The 15,727-nt window shown below is 37.4% G+C and overlaps 1 protein-coding gene across 4 annotated transcripts in view; it reads right to left on the bottom strand.

Annotated features, from left to right (window-relative positions):
* Window positions 1-15,727, bottom strand: part of LOC145295819 (metalloproteinase inhibitor 1-like) — a 71,949-nt gene that overhangs the window by 31,585 nt on the left and 24,637 nt on the right. For 3 of the 4 annotated variants that reach the window (XM_080141507.1, XM_080141504.1, XM_080141505.1), the window contains exon 2: window positions 5,510-5,577. In XM_080141507.1, coding sequence (XP_079997633.1) covers window positions 5,510-5,536 — 27 coding nt within the window. In that variant the 5' untranslated portion in view covers window positions 5,537-5,577. Of the gene's footprint in view, window positions 1-5,509; window positions 5,578-8,216; window positions 8,293-15,727 lie in introns of those variants that run through there. The other variant, XM_080141506.1, reaches the window with a different exon arrangement.

Consider the following 15,727-nt stretch of genomic DNA (forward strand, 5'->3'; position numbering starts at 1 on the left):
TCAATAATGACATTAATAGGAATAATAATAAGATAAACAAAAAATCTCAAATGCACTAGTCGATTGGGTAAGTATTGTGGTGTTAGTGATTGAATAAATAACGAGAAAGACACAGTAACAATAAAATAAATATGTATTTACAAAAATACATAAAACAGGTAATTGAACAATATCTTTGCTCATGGCAGGACTAGTTGTGAACGACTATCCGCTTTGCGTGTGTGTCTCCGACACTCTCGTAAACCGCTTCTTGTTCCCCGGAAGTGACGTCATGGAATAGTTCATTATACCTGGTAATAAGGGCACGTCCCCAACTAAGATAACTTCAAAAAGTAAAACTGATTATGAATTAAAATTGTCTATAGTTAGTAGAGCCAGCAAGTATAAAGCGAGTAATTCAAAAAGACACAACTTTTGCCGGATTTATTTGCTTCCCCACTGAGCAAATTAGGCACAAGGCCGTTTTTTGATGTGGAGAGATTGGGGAAATGTATAGTGACAATTGGCATGAAGGGTTTCCCCTACATTGACCAATAACTGATTGCTACAAGAGCAATGGTCTTATATGTGGGGTTGCCCCCACATATGATATTCGCTTGAACTTTGGTGCCCAACACCGCAGGGCGAAGGGCATGCATATCACATATTAACCCCTGAAGAAGTTTTACTTAATAAGCGCTAAGATGTAATTCAAGGATGATCCCACAGGATACTTGCTATCCTTAGAAATCGGAATTAAATATTTAGAGTATACATATTAGACTAATTTTTGAAAAATACGAATGTCAATATAATATCTACCAGAAATTATAACTACAACATTAAATGCAAAAAGAATAAATACTAATTGACTAAGAATAAAACGTGACTACTAACTATACCAATTAATTAGATTAATATGAATATAAATTACGTTTAAAAAACACATACACGGTGTGGAATAAAAATTTACGAATAATTATACCAGTATAATCCAATAGGTTAACGCTAGACTTCATTCATTTAAATTATTCTAATAAAAGGAAATATTCATAGTTAAAAATAAATTACATATAGTAATTAGGCAAATCTAATAATAAAAATTGAAAAGTGATTATAAATGTGAATCAAATATCGTGATTCAAGTCATAAAATTATATTCAAAATGTAACATTATTTAAAACATGTAAACTAATTCCGATAAATGAATGAATGAATGAATACATTTGATTTAGCCAACTATAGTAAATTTCAGAATTAAATAAGATAACATGAGTTTTAAATATCGATTTTACAGTGATTACCTCCCTTAGACGGTTAATAGTCTTATTGAAGAAGATATGATTAATTTTAAGAAATTAAAATAAAAAACTTAGTACAAAAACGAAAATATAATGATTTAAAAATAATAAAATACATACATATAAAAAATTATCCAATAATAAGTGATAATGGTACGTTTTTACTGAATTAACTAGTTTTAACTATCAACAATCAGTCAAAAAAAGTGAACAAAGAGAAAAACAAACAACGTGGAGTTTCGAATTTAAATAACACGACTTTATTAAAAATAAATTATAAATATAGCAATTAATATAATCAAATATAGAAATCGAATATATTAGAATAAAATATAAAATAATATGATATAAAACCTTAAATTAAGTAAAAACTAACCAAAGAATAATATATTTAAATACACAAAAATACGAAAATAATTGAAGTTGGTTAAGATGAAAACAGCATGCGTGAATTAGGAGAGTTTCTTGACCGCATGAACTATATGAGTTGTTCAAGGAAAGTTTTTTTCTACTGTTTTTAAACTGAGCATATGATGAGTAAGCGACTGAAAATGCAGCAAAGACATAATTTTGGCGACTTGACAATCGCGAACGAAACAATATTGCAATGTATTCCGTGTGGAAATAATAAATTACCAACAGAGATAAGTTGATCTTTTAATTTTTGCGAAGTATTCTTTTTTCTTTTGCATTTTCAACCCAAACAAGGCACAGTGCCCTTTATGTAGGGGACTACTATCTGGGACATAATTTGCAAGGATACTATGTAGGGAGTTGAGCAGCGTGATATCTGTTTACATTACACTTGAACTTCTGCATATCAGTACAGTTAGAGAAGCAGGAACCCGGAAGGGAATTCCAAAGTCTAGCAGTTCTAAGGAACAAACTAAAAAAAATTAGAAGACTTTCTAGCATCTGGGGATCTCTACTGTGAAGGGGTGGTATTTTGCTACTTGTTGAATTTGTTGGTGTATTTACGTCGAGGGGGTAAAAGGGCTTGTAGTTCGTCGAAGCACCTACCATTATAATACTTGTAAAACAGGCAGATGGATAAACCATTTTATAGATGAGATAGAGATTGAAGCCTAGCTGATAGTTTGAGACCTATTAGGGTAGCGACTCTCTTTTGAACCCTTAGAAGAGAGAGACTAGTAGCAGATTAAATTATTATTATTATTATTATTATTATTATTATTATTATTATTATTATCATAGCCTAATGAATCCTTATTAAAATCAAACGCGGATAATTTTGTGTAGCTTAATTGACATATTAATATTTATATTTAATCTCAACCAAATAAAAAAAAGCTCAATGCGACGACAATAGGAAGTAGAGCTGGACACAAGAAGCATAAATAAAAAACTGTAAATTGAAATTTAGATATAATATTAATTTTTTTGATAGAATACCAAAAACAAAGATAATTATTAGGATAAATTATCATTTTGTGAAGTATTCTGTAGAAAAATGACACACTCATCTATATATATATATATACGTGTATACATACGTATATATATACGTACATCTCTCTCTATATATATGTGTGTGTGTGTGTGTGTGTGTGTGTGTGTGTGTGTGTGTGTGTGTGTGTGTGTGTGTGTGTAATATTAAGCTGGACGTCTGCGTGTGTGTCAGGTCACGAATAGGCACCTATATGATTGACTATTAAAGAAAACTGATCACATATAATGATAGAGACACAGGAATGGGTACGTTTGATCTGGTATAATGATGATTCATTAAAATTGTGGGGTCTGCGTACGCGCCTGGTCCACAAAGTATGGAAATAAAACATTTAAAAATAAAAAAAACGTTTACAAGTGTTTTTGATATAGATGTATATAATAATACTTTGATAAGTATGTTTTAACTTAAATAGGGATGGTATAATAAAATTGTGGGGCCTGCGTTCGCGCCTGACCTCCATAGAATAGATATAGGCACAAACTTTAATAAAGACTTTTCATATCTCTCTGCGTAAGTATACTTCTTTCTTTTTTTTTTTACACAGTGATCACCACTTATCAAGGCCCGGAAGCCACTCAGGGATAAGGGTTATTGCAAGTACATTACGTTAGTGTGGAGATTTGATGAAGTGTTTACTTAAGGGGGCGGTTCGTTAGGAATTTGTTAACATTGGACTTGAAGACATCCAAGTTGTAGTCCGGTGGGAAGCAGGCAGACGGAACAGAGTTCCACAGGCGTGCAGTTCTAAGAAAGAAGCTTTGTTCATGGAATCCGCGTTTTGATTTAGGCACAGATATAGAGTGGAGGAAATTTTTCACAGTGGATTCAGCTAGACGGGTGTTTTTCGTGAAAGATTGGCGAGGGGGGACCAGAGATTGGAGTTCAGACGAGCACCTGCCATGGAAATAACGATAAAACAAGGATAGGCTCGCAACGTCTCTTCTGTGGGAGAGAGGTTGCAGGGTAGAGAAAAGGGCATCCCCCACTAAGCCACGAAGTCTATTTTGTACTCTGTCAAGGCAGGATAGGCTGTTTTTAGCAGCTCCTACCCAGATATGGCAACAGTATTCCATCCTTGGGCGTACTTGGCTTTTATATAGATAGAGAATTGCATCAGTAGTGAGATATCTTCTGGAGCGGTAGAAGGATCCCACCATCTTTCCAGCGACCTTGGCAAGAGACTTGATGTACGTGTTCCATTTCAGGTCAAACCCAGAAGCTTGTCAAAACATGGGGCCTCACCCAGACGAGAGCCATCCATCACAATTGATGCCAGATGGGGATCAGAGCGTTGATGATGTAAGGATAGATAATTATGTTTCAGTTTGAAGAAATATGGTATAATAAAATTATGGGGTGTTCGTTAGAATGGAAATATGTCACAAAGTTTAACAAGATTTTTAATATAGATCCACAGAATATTGTGATAAGTGTTTCAGTGTGAACAGGTATGGTACAATAATTATGGGGTTTATCTATTTTATTTTTACTTTCATCATATTTTGCTTTGGTTTTGATACCCCCAAATTCGAAGCTATCTCTTTACAACCTTTCTTTTAATAACCTATCATACTTTCATAAATCAAAGTCGGGTACTTTTGCTAATATATATATATATATATATATATATATATATATATATATATATATATATATATATATATATATATATATATTAGCTCAGTTTTCTATAATAGTCAATCATATAGCAGCCTATTCGTGACCAGACACACACACACACGTTCAGCTTTATATTATATATATGTGTGTGTGTGTGTGTGTGTGTGTGTGTGTGTGTGTGTGTGTGTGTGTGTGTGTGTGTGTGTGTGTGTGTGTGTGTGTGGAATCAAAATTGAATACTCAATCGATTGATTCTCATCGAATTACAATATAACACGGAATTATCTATGGAAATCCACTTCATTCTAATCAACATGTTGCAGTCATTATCTTTGATAGCCACCGTCAAAAGGAATTCCGGCCACAGCCTTATAGACATGTTGCCAATATTATGGCAAAAGTCCGAAATGGATGATATCAATATTGCAGTAAGGAAATATTCCGTATTCATCACATCTGTCTATGATTTTCACCCTCCCTCACCATCCTTTGCTCTAACGTAGGCTCTTCTGTTCACATTGTCTAATATTTTGTTTCTGTCTTTCTTTGTGTTCATTATGAAGTAAGTATGATGAAACGAATTATAAAACAAAAGATTAGAATATGGTATGTAACCACCAGTATTAATACTATTAATACTATTATCTGGGGAGGAAAATATGGATAAAATAAGATGACAAAAAAGACTACATTTCCAATCTGCTTTTTATTTTTAAAATTAAAACTGATTTTAAAAAAATTTGCTTTTTGTTGATTACAATGCTCTTACCTTAGATTAGCTAGTTGAAATTCCCTGCTAGTAATTACATACGGATTGAAAATAGTTTTGTTCATCAATGGAAACAGAAATAACGAAATCCGGAGACCACATCGGTCGAAATATGATACAAATGTAAATATAAAGGCTGATGTGGGCAATAAATGCAGAAACTTTGACAAAAAATTGTTTCCCACTTTGCCACAATTACAAATGAAAACTTTATTCTGAAAAAAAACTATTTAAAAACTATTTTTCTGTCGGGCTTTTCGACGTTTTTCAATCAATTGTTAGCTAATAGCTTCAATAAGATTCGAACTCACTTGGCAATTTACAACGATGGCACATGGATCCAGTGTCGACTAAAAAAATACTTACCTTAAAATATTCTAGTACTGTTCCCATATATTTGTCATGCTCTGGACCATACACTTGCACCTTCAACACTGAAACCGAAGTTAATGGGTGTTTTAGTTTCCCGAAATGTATTTACAGTTCGTGTAATACAGGTTCCAATATATATACTCTATCTCTACTCTTATATAAAAGTCATCTTGTTTGTGAGAGAGTTCCATTCCCATAGGTTCCGAAACGGCTGAGTCTGTCTTTTGCAAATTTCACACAAAAGTAATTTATATGTCTGGCAGTGTTCTTTATATGATTTTCTTACATAAATTCATCTGATAAGTATCGAAAATCGAAAAAATCCGATCTTAAAAATAGTTTTTCTCTCTTATAGATAAAAAAGAATGGGGGAATATTTTACGTTACACCGGCCAAGGGAAATAAAATCTCAGCAAATCATTTCTTCTCAAAAACAAATTTATAGCTCAGTGGTACAGTATTCGAGTACAGATCAACAAGCCCGGGGGTTGTTGGTTGGTTGCTTTTGTTTTACGGCATACTGATCCTTTTCAAGTTATTTAATGCTAAATCCAGTGATTTTGAAGAAAAAAATTTAAATAGAATATCTGGGGGGGGGGTTCAAGTCGGTTTCTATTTAACCCATAGTTGGGACCCTAACAGGTAATACCGCTCTGGGTCAGAGTGGACCTGCGAGCAATGGCAATTAAGGGGTTGATCCACACTCCTCCAAGCCCACAAGCTGGGGCATCACCATCGGATATAGTTTAAGCTCATATCCAGGACAGAAGCCCGGGTGTACCGGACCAGTTTCTTCTTTTCTTATTAATGAGTTTAATTTACGATAATGAAGGGGTATCATTTAAAATCGCCGTAAACTATTTCTTCGTTTGCATATTTAAAAACTAGATATTAATCAGAAGTGAATTTTTCACCCAAATATCAGTTAACGTGACCAAACTCATGCGGATTTGATGAACGACATTATCATTATTATTTATTTATTTATTTTTGCAAATTGTTCCTCATAATATATAATAATTAATAGAGGATTGATTCTGTAATAATACATATGCAATCTGCATAAATTAAAATGTCATACTTAGATGTATTGTGCAACCGGCAACGCCGGGCGTCCAGCTTGTCTGTTAATAAACCTGAATTAAGAATAATGTGTTGTTTTATCATTTTTAGTATAACTAGCGTGGGGTGGGGGGCGGCGATTTGCCCGGTCGTAAAATACGCTTAAATATGATATTTTAATTTGTCTAGATTTCGTATATTTTATTATAGAGTTGTGATTTCAAAAGTAAAATGAAAGTACTTGGATGCGATCAACTAGAATACAAAACCGAAAGCAAAACTGTAGCATTAAAAGCTGGTGACGTTACTACTGTACGAAAGTGACACACATATGAACTAATTAAAAATAAATAAAATAAATAAACAAAATTTATTACGATTTTTTCAATTTTAAGCCCTTTTTGATCCCTTTAAAACTATTTTAAATAGCTATAGACCCATAAAAGAAGGATCTAAAAATCATTTGAGGCTGCTAGCGCCGCTCTACGAATTTTTGTTTCGGAAGTGATAGAGTTTGAAAATATTGACCAAGGTCTTAAATGTGAGGTTGGTATTTATTTGCTCCCCCACCGTGCACATTAGGACCAAAGCCGATTTTTAATGTGAGGAGTGAAGGGGAAATGGGGACCAACTCCCCGGGGAGTAGGGGAGCTGGATAGTGACAATTGGTATGAAGGGTTGCCCCTACATTGACCAAAGTCTTATATGTGGGGTTACCCCCACATATGGTCTTTGCTTGCAGTATCTGCCGGAACAGATACTACACTTTGATCTTGCACGAAGGCCAGGTATTTATTTTCTCCCCCACCGAGCAAATTAAGCACAAGGCTAATTTTTAATGTGAGGAGTGAAAGGGAAATGGGGACCAACTCCCCGGGGAGTAGGGGAGCTGGATAGTGACAATTGGTATGAAGGGTTGCCCCCACATTGACCAAGGAGTATTTATTTGCTTCCTCACTGAGCAAGTTAGGCACAATGCCGTTTTTTTAATGTGGAGAGAGAGGGAGGGGGAGAAGGGTGACCAGCTCCCGATGGGTGGAAAATGGGAGCTAGATAGTGAAAATTAGTATGAAGTGTTGCCCCTACATTGACCAAGGTCTTATATGTGGGGTTTCCCCCACATATGGTCTTTGCTTGTAGTATCTGCCGGAACAGGTCCTACACTTTGATCTTGGCCCGAAGGGCGAGGAGAAACTTAGAACTGCATCTATTTACAATAGACCTTTGATCTTAACCAAAAAGGCTAAGCACAAAAGTGTTACGGACAGACCGACCGACCGACCGACCGACGGAGTAACTTATAGATTCGCTTGCACGCGACTAAAAATAATCATTGATTTTTTTTTAACCTGTGCTTATTTTCTATAAGGCAAAATATTCATAAAAGTAAGATACGAATTATTGTTAACTAATGCCTACATTTTATAACGCAAAATCAACTTGTAAAATCTACTTCCAAAATTCATATATTAATCATGATAAGCAGGTGTCATTTTTCCATTGTTCAAAGTCAACTTACAAAATAAACCTTATATAACGTGGCAGTTACATTTTAACATGAACCCAACGTCTCGCAAAAAACCAAAAGGGAGAAATTTCACCAGGAGTTTTTCTTTCAGTTGAAAGAAAAGGCACTTACTTATTACTTAGTCGTTTCCACACGAAGACGCCTAACACGCAAATATGGTTGCGTTCCTGCTTCCATTATTTGGGTCAAATAACAGTTTCTTAGTCTGCAGCTATAACCAGCTGTTGCAGTGTCAATAATTTGTTCACTGCGTACGTATTGCAGATTAGCCCACCCGGGGAGCAATACAGAAGTGGTTCCAACCAAAATGTATGGCCTTCCTTGTCAACGCAAACAGACAATGGTGCTATTTGTCCTGTTTGTTGAACTATTGTTGAAAGCATCTATATCTGTTTATTATTTGTATTCAAATGTATACATACACGCAATGAACATTACATATACGACTATATATCAGGTACACGGTTTTGTCCCCTCGTTTATACATACCTGTTTTATATGTACACGTTATACACCCCTCCATGTCATACAGAATCCCTCAGTATACAACATGCGGTCGTCCGAAAATCTTTTTCAAAGGTCAGAGAATAAATAAGTCTTGCAGCTTTAAAGTTCCTGTCGTGCCACCTCGTAGTTAAATGAAACCTCGGCCATGTTGACACGTGCTTAAAAGTCCTTTTCTCCGCCAAGTGATTTTTTTCTCTCTCTTTTTTCCTCTTCCTACAATCCCTCTGTAACATCACGCTCGTGCAACGGTTTGGTCATTTGCATACGTGTCAATAGCTTTTTTATATACCTTCCAATGACCCTCCACCAAATTTCTTTACAAGAATTTATTAAAACTGGCGAAGAGTTAATACAGGAAAACAAGAAAAATTCAATAGTTTAAACAAAACAAAAAAAGAAAACACACGAATAAATAAATCCAGATAAAAAAATTTGTCATAATTTCTTTTTTATTTATTTTGGTTTTCTCGTTTTATTGTAAGGAATTTAACCGTATCTGTCTTAATATTTAAACACAATATTTTAACATATTGAAATGAAAAACTCAGTTAACAGTTTAAACATAGTTTCTCTATTTTCAGCAATTTAACCGTATAAATGCCGAAATTGGTTTTCCAAGATTAATGTTAATTTCGAATGTTAACAAGACTATTACATTGCAAATTACATCGAGACAGGATTAAATCCGAGTTGTGTTGAACAGTTTTTTTTATGTTGGTTGGTTGGTCTTGCATCGGTAATTCTCGGCAAAATTAAGCGAAAATGTATTTTTGAATTTTATTAAATTTCACTGAATCAGTGCTGAAATGTTTCAGTATGGTTGTCCAAAATAAGAGTTTAGAATATTAACAAGATGTTATAACGCCAGTTAACTCAAGATAAAACCAAGTCCATGTTACATTAAACAGTCTTTGATGATTGTTTGTCTTGCGTCGGTAACTCCCTTAAGTTTAAACGAGTCATTGTTTATTTTAGCAATAAAGTCAGTATATTGCTTAACTCGACGGTCTTAATAACAGATATGATTTTTTATCCCATGTTCACCCCAAACAAGGCACAGTGCCACTTTGATGTAGGAGGCTACTATCGGGGACGTACGTTGCAGGGATACTATGTAGGGAGTTTAACAGCGAGATGTCTGTTTACATTACACTTGAACTTTTGAATGTCATTACAGTTTGGAAAGCAGCAACCCGGAAGTGAGTTCTAAAGTCCAGCAGTTCTGGGGAAGAAACTATTAGAGTAGAAGGTTTTCTTACATCTAGGGATCTCTACTGTGTAGAGATCGGATTTTGCTGCTTGCCGGGTTTGTCGAGGGTATTTACGCCGAAGGGGTACAAATGGCTTATAGTTCATCGGAGTATTCACCATTAAATAACTTGTAGAACAGGTAGAGGGATGCAACATTTCATCGATGGGACAGAGGCTGAAGCTTAGATGACAGTTCATGACCCATCCGATTTGCGACTCTCTTTTAAACCCTGTACAGGAGCGAGAGACTAGTAGCAGATGTACCAGCCCAAATATGACAACAGTATATATATTATTTTAATTTGAATTCATTGAGATGAGTATTATTTTATTTATTTTTTTATTACATTTTCACCCCAAACAAGGCAAATTGCCACTTTGGTGTAGGGGGCTACTATCAGGGGCAACAACTACTGGGGTACTATGTAGGGATTTGGGAAGCAAGATGTCGGTTCACGTTACACTTGAACTTCTGCACGTCAGTACTGTTGGGGAAGTAGGGACCTGGAATGGAATTCCAGAGTCTAGCGGTTCTGGGGAAGAAATTATTAGAGTAAAAAGATCTTTTACATCTAGGGATCTCTACAGTGTGGGGTGGGATTTAGCTGCCTGTCGAGTTTGTCGATGGTGCTCACGTCGTGGGGGCACAAGTGATTGCAGTTCGTCAGAGCATTCACCATTAAAACACTTGTAGAAAAGGCAGAGGGATGCAACATTTCGTCGATGGGACAGAGGCTGAAGCTTAGATGCCAGTTCAGGGCTTATCAGGTTTGCGACTCTCTTTTGAACCTTGTCAAAGAGCGAGAGACTAGTAGCCGATGCACCAGCCCAGATGTGACAACAATACTCCATACATGGGCGAATGGTGGCCTTATAGAGGTACAGGATACTTTCGGGTGTTAGTAGTTGTCTAGCACGGTAGAGAGAGCCCACCTTTCTTGCAGCGGCCCTGGCAATGCCTTCAATATAATTGTTCCAACTCATGTTTCTTGTGAACGTTAGGCCAAGGAGTTTGAAAGATGTACTCTCAGATAAAGATTCGTTGGTCATTGCTATAGGTGGTAGAGAGTGTTCCTTGTAATTATTGAATGAAACTAGTTTAGTCTTGGCAGCATTGAACGCGACCAACCATTTTTGTCCCCATTCCACCACAGATTGGAGGTCTTCCTCTAGTGTTTCTGCCATTTCTTTAGAAATGTGTTCATTCGTCTTCCTGTCGTGCCTGCCATAGAGTGTAGTGTCATCAGAATATATACCCATCTCAGAGGCAATTTTGTCGGGGAGATCATTTATGAATATCAGGAACAATAGAGGTCCAAGGATAGAACCCTGGGGCACCCCCGCATTTATATCATATTGTTTAGATGTACGACCGTCGAGGACAACCTGGATTTTTCTCTTATCTAAGAAGGATTTAATTATGTTATGTATTCTACCAGTGATACCGTATGATACCGTATGATCTAATTTTCTTGAAGAGACCCTCATGCCATACCCTGTCAAAAGCCTTAGATATATCTAGAGATACCGTTCTGCCCTCCCCCGCTTTGTCTAGTGAATGGTATATACGTTCAGAGATTACAGTAAGGATGTCTGCTGTGGAACGGGCTTGTCTAAATCCATATTGTTTGTCAGTCAGAAGTTTAGCATCTGTAAGGTGATGGACTAGAGCATATTAATTGAGGTATCAAATATTTTGGCAAAAAGTGGGAGGAGGCTAATGGGGCGATAATTTGATGGGTCAGTCCTATCGCCAAAATTCTTGAATATTGGTACAACAGAAACAGTTTTCCAACAGCCCGGAAAGCAAGCTTCATTAAGGCATTTGTTGTAGAGTTTGGAGAGAACTGGAGCTACTTCGACTGGGCACAGCTGGAATAAGATCGGGTCCACATGCTTTTGAAGTGTCAAGGTTTTTTATGATAGCATGCACCATAGCAGGGGTTGTTTTCAGATCGTCTAGCGTGGCGTCTGTCCGCATAGGAAATTGAGGTAGGGGGTGGTTGGAAGGGTTCAGTGCGGAGTTTGAGGCAAACCGATTGGCAAGCATGTTAGCCTTGTCGGTTGCTGAGGAGACAACTTCGTGATTGTTGGTTAGTGGGGGAATTGTTGATTTATTAGTGTATTTTATTGCAGGCTATTATCTTCATTTTTTTAGTTGTTGTTGTTTCACGACATTTCGGCCTACTATTCCTCTGGCCTTCGTCAGATGGTAACCGTGACAGGAGAGGAACTTCGAATCTCCTAACTGCATTCTCAGTAATTACTGCCTTTCCATAGTTGTTGGCGTGGTGAGACGACAACTATGGAAAAGCAGTTACCACCTGTCGAAGGCCATAGGAATAGTTGGCCGAAACGTCTTGAAACAACAGCAACTAAAAGATGAGGATACTAGTCTGCAATAAAATAAATTAATGACAAAAATACTCCATACATGGGCGAATGGTGGCCTTGTAGAAATACATGATACTTTCCGGCGTAAGTAGCTTTCTAGCACGGTAGGAAGAGCTACCTTCTTCGCAGCAGCCTTGGCAATGCTCTCAATGTATCTGTTCCAGCTCATGTTCCCTGTGAACGTTAAGCCGAAAAGTTTTAAAGAAATACTTTCAGGTAATGTATCTTTAGTCATAGTATTTTGTGGTTGAGAAGGTTTGTTGTAATTATTAAAATATTTTGGCGAAAGGAGGGGGGGGGCTAATGAGACGATAATTTAATGGGCCAGTCCTTTCGCCAGAATTCCTGCAAACTGGTACCACAGAAGCAGCTTTCCAGCAGTCAGGAAAGCAAGATTCGTTAAGGCATTTGTTGTATAGTTTGGAGAGGACTGGAGCAACCTCAGCGGAGCATTTTTTTTTAATAGCACAGTAGAGATGAGATCGGATCACATGCTTTTGAGGTGTCTACGGTTTTATGATATCATGCATCTGAGAAGGGGTGATTTTCAGGTCATATAGTGTGGTGTCTGTCCGCAAAGGAAACTTAGAGACGGGGTGGTTTGCTGGGTCTAATATGGAATTTGAGGCAAACCGACTGGCACTTATGTTATCTTTCTCGGTTGCCGTGCAAGCAACCTAATGATTATTGGATAGTGTGGGAATTGTTGATTGCTCATTATTTACTAGCCTGTTATAGATTTTTCAGAAATCAAGAATTCCTAATTTCTGCGCTTCGATGCGTATTTTGGTGGTTTGAGAATACTCTCTTAGCTGGCGCTACTTCTTTCTTACAATTACTTCCAGCTTCTATAAACTTTTGTCTGTTTGTACTGGACTTATGTCGGTAGTCTGCGGTATGCATGCTGTCTTTGAGCAATGGCAGCTTCATATATAGAAGTAAGCCAGTGGGGAAAGTGGGGTTTGCTATAGAATTTCCGCGTAGGAAAGTGTGCTTATATTGCCGTTTTGAATCATTCAGTGATTTATTTTGCACTGTTCAGCGGGAAGAGAAAATATGTTTTCCCATAGAAACCCCCTGAGTGAATCCCAGTCAGCCTTCTTATAATACCGTGTCGTTTTGAGTAATGGTTCTTCAGTTTTGGGTCGAGAATTAAGGCGATTTCTGCCATTACCACAGCGTGATCAGCATTTCCGAATAGGTTATGGGCATTCGTTACACAATCATCTGGAACTGTAGTCAGAAATAAATCTATAAGTAAGGCATGTTGATCTGGGAAACGTGTCGGAAACGTAACCGCCTATGATAGGGAATGAGATATAGAGAAGCTATGCGTTATGATACCAGCTGCGTCTGTGTAAGTAGAGAACCAAACAAATTACTGTGATGGACATTTAAGTCACCAAATACGTGTACGTGTGCGTTAGTATCGAGGGAGAGTGCTGTATCTATTTTGTCAGAGACTTGATTGATTAGGGTAGAGTCTTGGGTCGAGAGAGAGCGGTACTGAATATATACGTAGCTAATGTTATTTTGCATGTTAAATCCAAAGCACATAAAGGCCTGGTCGTCTGATTTTAGTTTTGTTTCTCTAGTCAAGGGGAGGGTGTTTCAAATAAAGACTCCATGTTCATACATATGTCTGAGTCCTTACGACAAAGTGGGAGATAACCAGGCATGTTTAAGTGGTGGAGGAGTATAGGTTTGTTTCACTTAGCGCTAAGATATCCGGGGTGAAAGTAGAAAAAATTGAATGTGAATCATACAAGAAAAAGAACGATAATACTCACAAACATATTATCTAATAGGAATCACAAGTCTTGGATGACTATTCCAAATATGACCTGATAAATATCACGTCCTGGTAACGGCACCAAATATAATCTTCGTCAGGTTACACGTGTAAGGTCTGCCTAGTTGGTCACATAGTCTATGGTATCCTAAGTCAAATAACAAAATATGACGTTGGTTGTGAAGTCAAAAACACTGGTGCTGACCAAGTATTAAGAACCTTAGGTTACGAACATCAAATATGATACCGTAAGGTCACGTAAAAACTCCGTTAATACGACCTGGCACGGTCCCGAAGAATTCCATCGACACGGTAAGATACAAACAATTCCGTTGACATGACCCTACACGTTTCTGAACAATTCCGTCGACATGATCCGACACGATGAGAACAATTCCATCAATCCTACCCGACGTATTACAATAGCAACCTCAGCAGTTACTCTCTGAACGGCTCTAGCGCCGTTTTTCACAGCCCTTGGACGAACTTATTTTCGCTGACTAAAACACTGACACAATAATTTTGAGGGTTTCCGCACATACCAGTCAAACTCCCCTTGATCTCGAGATCACGTAAATGACAATGTTGTACAGGCCGTTTTGTCGGGCACTCCGCCTTAACGGTACTGTTCAGGAACTTCTTCAGTGGCGTTTTATTCTGTAGCATCACTGAACTCCTCTTACCTTAAATCGTTGGGTGCATCACTTCATGGGTAGCTTTCTTTATGTAGTCGTTCATATAGCAGTGGGGCGTCATAATCTGGGGAGGTGATGTCGTCACGAATGGAGCAATCATTTCGACACGCTGGACGTCCATCTTTTATGTGGCATGGTATTCCATTAACTGAGACTGAGTGTGGGCTATTGATTTTCATCACTGTACCCGTATGTCTTCGGCCTCTGTGGATTCTTCACTTCAACAGCATCCCTATCCTTCTAAGAACTAGCAACTTCATTGTCGGGCACTACCACTTCCTCAAAGTACACAGATCCTAAAATGTATATTACGTTCACAGACGTTTTGTTGTACCAAGATCGTGCACCGTGTTCTTGCCGCAATAAACTTCATTGTGCGATGAGATCTCTTGATTATTCCGTTTCCAGGTGATACTTTGAATTCATATGTACACATCGATATCAATACTAAATCAGTAAATCTTTTTTCGTAAAACTTGTCGCCATTGTAAGTAAGCAATTCAATCTGCGACCCCCTTCCAGCAACTGCTTCCAGATGGCAAAACGGCTAAAGCGAGAGTTTATAAACCCAAATGGGTTATATCCATAGCGACCCTGCTCCAATTTCCCGTGACATTAAGCGTGCCCGGCTTTTAATGCACCGGGGCTAAATCTATAGATTAGTATTCTTTGTAATCACCAACCATCGTCTGCACTTCGGCTATTTTTTTGATTAACTTTACAAAGTACAACGTTCTCTCTATACCAGAATGTCCGCTGAACCGATGAATAAGCTGTACATAAGAAACGGCACCCATAGGTTCTCTGGGTTCTGTCATGTTACGGATTTTACACTCGTGTAAGTTGTTCAGCTCTATTATAGTGAGATTTAACAAGTCTCACATCCATCTTCATTACATATTCCGAGGCCAGTTTTTTTTAACGTGAAGAGGCTGCTTTTGTGTACACTCTTGTATGCTCGGACAAGGTGTTCATTTATTTAT

The sequence above is a fragment of the Euprymna scolopes genome, chromosome 16, assembly GCF_053919585.1.
Source record: "Euprymna scolopes isolate OS-2025 chromosome 16, ASM5391958v1, whole genome shotgun sequence".
Taxonomy (NCBI): domain Eukaryota; kingdom Metazoa; phylum Mollusca; class Cephalopoda; order Sepiida; family Sepiolidae; genus Euprymna; species Euprymna scolopes.